The 8,983-nt window shown below is 36.5% G+C and overlaps 1 protein-coding gene across 1 annotated transcript; it reads right to left on the reverse strand.

Annotated features, from left to right (window-relative positions):
* Positions 1-475: 475 nt before the first annotated feature.
* Positions 476-8,853, reverse strand: qpct (glutaminyl-peptide cyclotransferase). Its single transcript, XM_058749758.1, has 7 exons — positions 8,529-8,853; positions 4,983-5,129; positions 4,629-4,910; positions 3,284-3,451; positions 2,395-2,494; positions 1,379-1,495; positions 476-1,296 (listed from the first exon to the last, which is right to left on the reverse strand). The coding sequence occupies exons 1-7, from the start codon at positions 8,622-8,624 to the stop codon at positions 1,121-1,123; spliced, it is 1,086 nt and encodes a 361-aa protein (XP_058605741.1). The 5' UTR covers positions 8,625-8,853; the 3' UTR covers positions 476-1,120.
* Positions 8,854-8,983: the final 130 nt, after the last annotated feature.

Raw genomic sequence — 8,983 nt, forward strand, 5'->3', positions numbered from 1 at the left:
ACAGAACTAGTGTTGTTATGTTTAACAAAACATATTTGTTAAAAAAGCTGAAATAAAATATGAAATTAAAATCTTAGGCATGAAACAAGTCTAATACAGCACTATACAAAGTAAACTGATAAATGTACCGCACTGCAGTGACTATGTTTTTATAAATGAATACCATAACTACACCCAGTGCATGGAAAACCCATATTACTATACGAGGGTGCAATAAATCTGGGGACTTTTGACACTGGAATTCATGGCAGTATCACGATCATGTGGTGTGTAAGTTCTTGTGTCTGGGAACACCCAGATCCATGAAAGCAGTCTAAGATACAGACAAACATAGACATTAAGAGCTTCCTGCATATCTAGTTTTTCAGATGGAGAATTTAAAACACAGAAACTGGAAATAACCAGAAATCAACTTGATTCAGTTACATATGCACAGGCAAAGTTTTATAATTAAATGAACACTCAGAAGCCTAAGTATGTTTTGACCACTGCTTTGTAAACTGTTTATTCGCTGTTTCACACCATGAACAGCTATTTGAAATGGATACATGTTTAAAACTACAATAAAAGCTTTCATATCCCACCGGTCAGTGAGGAACACATGACAATAGCAGCAGCTTACAGAATCACACAAGCATCATTAAACAGTATGATTCTTTACACATGTTTGTTGATTCATAAAACAGTTTACATTTGAAGTCAAAAAGGTTACAAAGTAAGGCTATTATAAATTCTATTATTCATATAACAAGCAAAAAAATAAGATATATTGAGTATCCATCTTTATTTTGTAGGTATTTATGTCCTGGGGCATGAACAGGGCTTCGAAAGCCAGCGCATATAAAGAAAACACTGTTGCTGACACAGTGAACCCTGCATACAGAGTCTGATCCTGGATCACTTAAATGTCTTCTGAATTCTAACAGTCCACAGACATACCGTATGCAGCTCCAGCTGCAATGAACTCACAGATGAATACTAAATGTGTGACAAAAATTGATTGTGTGATAAAAATTGGTTAAAAAATGTAATTGGTGAAACTGGCTAAATTGGAATGTCAAATGCACTATTGTCTCCTGTGCTTGAGAAATGAGGCGATTGATGGTACATTTTGGGAACATTAGGAGACTTCAGCAATAGGGTTCTGACTTTTCTTGTTGAGGTACTCAAGAACAAAGACCTGCAGGATCTTGTTGAGGTTGCTGATGGAGGTTCGATCCAGGTTCTCCTCGTTGTCGTCAAAGGTGTGCCACACCGCAGGAAAAGGAGTCGAAATGAGATGGAGAATCCGGACCCCTAGGAGCGCAGAAAAATACATACATAAGGCCTAAATGCTTTTTATATGAATATTCACAAATCTCAGAGAGGAGTCTTTTACCTCGGTTGAGAAATGGTATGTGGTCATCCAGAATGAGCCCCACATGCAGGCCAGGCCAGAAGTACTGAACCTCATTAGGGTGATTCTCCAGCTGACCGAGCGCATGCAGCCGACGCTCTAGATAACACGAAAGAGAGTTTTCCATTCAGCATCAATTCATTTAGAATATTTTATTTGTTGTTTTTATAAAGGTCAAATTTTTTTTATGTTGTGCTAGTCAATATGGTGGCTGTCTTGGACTTATACTGATACCTAATAGTGTAGATGCAAAAGCAAGAGTTTTCAGTAAACAACAGAATATGTGAGAGGCTTCGTTCTTGACTGCTCAAATAGGGGATACAGAGATAAATCCTGATTACTGAGGGAAAATTAATCATATGGCAATGGAGATTCCTAAAAAATATTACATTCAATTCAAGACATTTGTAGAGTCATGCAGAGACGACTGAACAGGAAATGTGTGATAGCTTGTGTCATAGTGCCTTAACAGTTCAATAAAGAAGATATCAATACTGAGTAGCTTATATTTTACACATAATATTACTTTTAATAATAAATAAATATTAGTTTATTTTTGCTTCCTTTGTAAAAAAAACAAAAAAACAAGTGTTCTTAATTATAATGAATATATACACTTGTGGTGTACTTCAGTCAAACCTTAAAAAATGGCAAATTATTATTTTTTTACCTTAAAGTATATTTTAAAACATTATGGTTTAATAATCTTTTGTCAAGCTTAAAAAATGCACTTATTTTGATGTTGATTAACATACTTAAGCATAAAAGTCTAAACATAATATATGTATAGTACTGTCACTTTTTATCCATTTAATGCATCATTCTTTCTTTCATTCTCCACATTTTTGAATGGTAGTGTAGCATAATTTCCACAAACATTTGACCTGTAGTGTTTTGTCATTCATAACAAAACAAAATTTCTTTGGAGGTAAGAAAGAGAAACCAGAAGGGTGGGAAAAAAAAGATTTGACAAGAAAATAGAGCAGAAAAATACTAACCAATATTTTGTAGTCTTGAAAGCCATCGGGTCGTACTGGAGAACTGATTACCGAAGCGAGGATTTGGACCTCCAATCAAGTCCAGAAGAACAAACAAATCCTGGTGAGAAATTGAATAAATGAAGGACTTCAACCAGTTTAAGACTTTAACCAGTTTTGTTGTTTGTCAATGTTTGCTTGCATTCATGTTCTTTAGACACTCTCAGGGAAAAAAAGGTACAAAAACTGTTACTGAGGCAGTACCCTTTCAAAAGTTACTGTACTAATATGTACATTTCAGGTACTATTATGTACCTTTAAAGTACCAATATGCACAATATAGGAGTAAACAAGGTACAAAAGTGTACCATTTGAAAAGGTACCACCCCAGTGACAGCTTTTTTACCTTTTCCTGATTGTCCATTTGCATATACAAGATAATTCAGGACTATATTCTATATTCAGATTCTATAGTCATGGTGAATGGTGCATTTGCATCTAAAATATATCTGCTGATAGTGCAGCAGGAAGATAGCTGTGTAAGAGAAATCTTTCTTCAGTGAAAAGAAAAATCTTATGAGGAAGTTAAGATGTAATCTGAGAGCTACAGCAGAAGGAAACAAATTAAATATTAGTGTGTTCCATACACAAAGTTTCAGAAATCTTATAACACTGTGCATAAGTCATATGGGCACTTTAACAGTACCAGTTTTTTTCAAGGATGAAAGTGAGCATATACTGTAGATTTGGAACAACATAAGAATGAGTCAGTGAATAAGAATAGAATAAATGAATACTAACAGAAAAAAAATTCTAACAATAAGTAGGATACAGTGGGTGGTTTTTAGATTAGTCTGGCTGTGCGTCAACTATATTTATGTATTAATCATTGTTTGTGAGAGAACTGTACAATGCCGTCGAGCTGGCTGGTGTTGGTGGCTTCCGGTGGATGTGCTGTTGTCGCCATTTTGTGGGCTAAATGACGGGAGCCATACAGAGAGTCTTCAGAGGTCCACTGGTAAAGTGCCTCCTCTCCATCAAAGAAGAGGAGCTGAAGTGACAAGTCTGACCCAGAATCCTGTGAGAAGGAGCAAACACACACATGCTGCCATCTACCTGTGACACTACAGAATACAGCACAACCATGATTGGCACAAATTAGTGTTCAGCTACCAACTGGAAAAGAGAGATTGGTAATGGTATAAGATAATTATTAACAAAACAACAATTTAGTTCAATAAAGCTTTCAACTGTTTTCTCCCTTTCCTGATCATCATCTCCGATAACTCTTAACTACCGGCATTTCAACGGTAGCTTGTCTGATTACGCTGAAGATAATTTAATTGCAACTTCTGTTTCAGGAAGAACAATTTAGAAAACTGACCACTTTACATGAACACAAAACATGACAGAAGAGATTTTTTACTTTTTCTGAAGTAAAAAAGCAGTTTGGGATTAAAAAAAATCACCTCACCCTAGCAACCCCCACTGACATTATGTCTTCACAACAGTTTTAATATAGATTTTATCTCATTAACAACTGAGGCTCATTACAAAAATGCGCCTGTGGTGACATTTCTTTACATGGCACTTTAAAGCAAAATGTTAATGTCACCAAAATTATGCACCACCTACAATAAACCCAACTCTAAACCTGATAATGTTAACAAAAGTAAATGTAAGATAAAAATGCATTTGATGAAGCAACCATGCCATTTTAGCTTGCTTTGAGGTTTTTTATTGTGACTCACAGGACTCATGCTCCGCATCTCTGTATCAGGTACTCTGTATCTACCAAGCAAGTTTACTATATGTCAGAAAGCATATATATGGAGAGGTTATGTTATGCACATGTAATTTATGTGAAAAGTAATAAAAGTTGTTACCGTTTTACTGCTACTAGTGTTCATTTCAGCTGGAAACTGCCGTAAATTACAAGTATAGGTTTTGCAAAAGTGTAGGTAGAGGCATGTTTTTCCAATTAGCCTATATTTCTCCTTAATCTACTCTACTCATAATCTATTTAATATCATGTACCATGTTGAAACACAATGCTCATGGTTATGGCTGTAGTGGCAGTGCTTTAACAGGGAATATATTTCTAAAAGTCTCCCAAGAAAATTTTACTGTGAAAAAAGTTGCACAGTAAAAAATAAAAAAATAAAAAATAAAATAAAGCATATCTGCTAAAAATATTAAAATTAAAAACAAATATATAAAAAATACTGTATATGTTCCTGAGTACATTGCCATACCTTCAGGGTCTTTAGTTCGTCATCTTGGGCTCTTGCCAGTTCCAAAATCATAGAGCAGGGAACAGCAGAATCCGTTGCTCCAAGAAAGTCACGGCCATCCCACTGTGGAGGGTAGTATTTGGAGTCAAAGTGGCAGGCCAGAACCAACTGACGTTTGGCCTCAGGGTTGAGAGTTGCAATTATGTTGGTAAAGGGAAGTTGACCATAAGGCGTATGAGCATAGAAGGTGTCCTCTGTCACTTCCCAGCCCGCTTTCGTCGAGCCGAGGGTTGATTTAATATGCTAAAGAGAGAAACTCAGACACCGAACACGGTCACATTTAACACTTGCTTTCATACACAAACACACACTGACCAGCTGAACGTGTTGGCTTCCAGTTGAACCAGGATAGCGCACAACAAGCATGGGCTTCAGGTCTTTCTGCCACATCCGGTCCAGATCGGTACGAGATACAACACTGCTCAGTTCACTGGAGCTCAGCGTGGTTGCTTCATGTTTCAGCTGAATTGAAAAGGAATAAGAACCTTTATTCATTCATTTATTCCACAGTGGGGTATTCATACTTTTGTGTCACAAGTCTGGAGTCCAAGTTAACATGCCCCTGGGGCCATGACTAGACCAAGACCATGTCCTTGTCCAAGAATATTGTCCATATTTTCATAGTCTTGGTCTTGTCATGGACTCGGGAGCATGTGGACTCGGTCTCAACTAGGACTCCTTGCCATCCTTGCCATTAGTAATCAAACTGAAAAACACCTTCAACCTCAATCGATCAAACTGAGCTCAATCCAAATGAAATTCTGATCGAATTGAAAGGAGTGGTGTAGAAATAATCATACGAACACTTTTTTTTTTTTAAACTAAAAACAGAAATCTTCAGCATTTTGGCCATTCATTTACAAGACAACAGCATTTTTGGGGCCTGAAAACACAAACTCTTGAAAATGGGCTCAAAAGTGCATGTTTTTGAACACGAAACCATTATCATCTCTGTGTAAACTACAAAAATGCAATCATTAGCGTGTAAACATACCCTTAGTATGTAAACTTTGTATCTTCTCAGCTGGATTCAAAAATACCCTGCCCACATGCTCTATGCCTTGATGCAATGTTTACCAGAGCCTTTTTATAATAAGACCTCTGTTCAGATACAGTTTTACATCTTACAAATGTGCATTGGTTTTTGTCTTATGAACTTGTCAGTAGAGTAGACTGAATATTTACTAAATATCTGCAAAAAAGCTTTTCTGACATATTTGAGATATTTCCTTAGGTTAGGTATGTAACTAAGGTAAATGAAAATGTGAATCGGATTGAAGAGTTTAGGGTTCATGTAAATAGAGATTTCTGAATCTGAAACTGGACTGCATTCATTCAGATTGACAAAAATTAGTGCATGTAAACATGCCTACTGTTGTTACAAATTTCAGCACAGCTTACTCATCTGCAGATAATCGCAGTTATGATTGTGTGGAAGATGGTTAGTCTGATATTGCTTTAATATTGCTTTTAGAAACCAGTTGTTTTGTGCATTTTTGCTTTGCCAAAATAATTCCAGAGCAGAATAAACCATTGCATCCCTGAGCAACACAGAGTAGGAGTGTTTGATTCTTGAATGAATTAGTGTTCCGAGCAAATTGACTGAGTGAATCATTCAATGACTCATTCACATATTCACTTGCCACCACCTATTGGCTTAACTATGTAAAATCCCCTCTACTAATTCACAGACTGCTGCAGCCTTATGTCTCACATGGGACGAAGAGGATTAAGTAATTCGTAGACTGTAGATTAGGGCTGCACAATAAATCTTATGAGATTGTCATGCGAATCTCATCTGTAAAGCTGGTTCTGTGATTAGTAGTAAATCGACACGAGCTACGCAATATCGCGTTCATAATCGCAGATGAATCGCCTGCAATTATGACCGTGATATTGCGTAGCTTGTCAATGATCTACGGCTCTGTGTATTAAATGCCGCTCTATCTGAATGCACGTGATGGAGATTTACTACTAATCACAGAACCGGATTTTTCTGACGAGATGCACATGACAATCACATGCGATTTATTGTGCAGCCCTACTGTAGATATATAATTAGTGCACTCATCACTCTTGTAACATTGCTCTGCCAATCAAATTTTACATAAACATCAACATTTGGGTAGCCAGTTGGCGCCAATAGCCTCATGATTAGTGTGTCGAATCGATGTGCAATGCGCTCACAGCAACCTGAGTTTGATTCCCGTCTCAAGGTCCTTTGCCGAACCCGCGCCCCTCTCTCCACCCAGTACTTTCCTGTCACGTCTCTACTGTCCTATCTCAATAAAAAAAAGCCCATAAAAATAACTTAAAAAAAACAAACAAAAAAAAAACATTTGGGCAGCAATTCACTTATATGGATTGACTGATAATTTTATTTTAGAGATTGATTATTTTTCTAATAAATCTTTGTCTGTGTTCATCTTAAGAAAGAATGTCATATACATCTGGAACTGTATATACGTTGAGTGAATGAGAGAATTTTTTTGGGCAGAAATTGATTTGTGACGTTCTTCACTCATAATGAATCATAGCGAAAAGTCTGCTCTTACTCCATTTACAAAGCTGAGGAAAATACCTGACTTGCAATACATGCAAATTCTAATTCAGTGACTCCTATTACAGTCAGATAAACATGATAATTATACTCTTGCTTAATGGTAATGTTGCAACCAAACTAGTACAGTTGTGTTTGAATGAGAAATTATACACTGCATATGTCTAGAGGATAATTATGTGTTCGAACTAGACAGCAACAGAAGGTTCTGAAATGACATTAAAGAGAAGGAAACACAGCTGGAAGATATTTAGAGAGGATATCTGAAAAGATTTTGATTATATTTTCTTTCATGAATAACAATTTTAAGATGGATAGAAGACAGCTAATCAAACTTCTGCTTTAAACATGACATTGATCTTCTGAATACAATTTGTATTTTTTTGTATGTTTGGTCTCAAAGTTCAATTCTTGTGCTGTGATTATTGATTTTGCTTGTGTTGTTTAAGCCACTTAATGACTGTGGCTTGATATGAACAACACAGAAGAGAGGCCCTCTGGCAGATAAGATCAGATATATTTTATACTTTGTATGATTTAAAAAAAATATTACTTTTTTTGTTTGTTTTTATATACATGTCACGGTGAAGACAACAGTCAAAAGTAAACATGGTGGTGAAAAATTAAATTATAAAAGATTCTATTCCACAATGTGACTTGTAAGATTGCTGTATACATTTAATAATCTACAGTCTGTTCGAAATATAACTTGTCATTTTCAGTTTTCTGATAACATGCTTAAAATCTATTTTAGTGCAACAGTATCATACGAATATGGATAAGACATTTCCCCAATATGCAGATCTTAAGAACAGAACAAAGGGAATTAATTCTAAAAAGAGAAAATATATAAATATTAAGATCTCCTACTGGTGGATCAATGACAGGGATCCTGCTCCCATAGCAACTAGACAATGGGAGACAGACTGAGCATCATGAATGAAGCTTACTTTCCTCAGTCAGTTTAAGTGATCGCTGTCACGCATCAATTGGAAAATTTAAGCTAAAAAAAGAGGACAAACAATAAGTAATGAATGAATGAATGCATGAATGAATAAAGAATTCAAATTATTACATTTGTATTAGGTTATGCATTAAAAATAGACAAGGCATTTAAATGCAGACACACTCTCTTTCATGAGAAGCATAGGCCTAATACAATATGTTGAATTCACGACCCCGAAAAATAAATAATAATAAACACAACATCGCTCAAAAGCTGGTAGTCTCTGCCAATTCTCTTAAAAGGCAAGGGCTTTAAATGATGCAAAACAAAGCATCAGCTGTGTAAAGGTTGCTACCTTTTCCTCCTGCCACGGAAGAATGTCGCAGCTCGTCAGTGCCGCTAGGATGCCGATCAAAGCCAGCAGACTCGTGGTCCAGCGTCCTTCAGCCATCTCCTCCGTTCTGTCCGCGCGACGGTCTCCCGGACTCCAGCCAGCTCAGATCATGTGAGAGAACAGTCCTACTATGGCGACGGCCAGACTCCTGAATATTAAGAACATTCCGTGACGCTCTGAAAATTGATTTGCTGAAAGACAGGCATTGCTAAGTTGAGGGCTTGGATCATGAATATTAACCAGTTAACAAGACTGGCGCTCAAGGAAAGTTATCAAGCAACGTCAGCGAGGCTTTATTAATATTCATGACTAACTCATTCACTTCCACTCAGCACAAAGAGCCAGCTGTTTGCCAGCAAGAGAGTTCTTTCTTCGCCTCACTTTCCTATCCTTAAATAAAAAAATAAAAAAATGTA

This window comes from Onychostoma macrolepis, chromosome 17 (assembly GCF_012432095.1).
Source record: "Onychostoma macrolepis isolate SWU-2019 chromosome 17, ASM1243209v1, whole genome shotgun sequence".
NCBI lineage: Eukaryota > Metazoa > Chordata > Actinopteri > Cypriniformes > Cyprinidae > Onychostoma > Onychostoma macrolepis.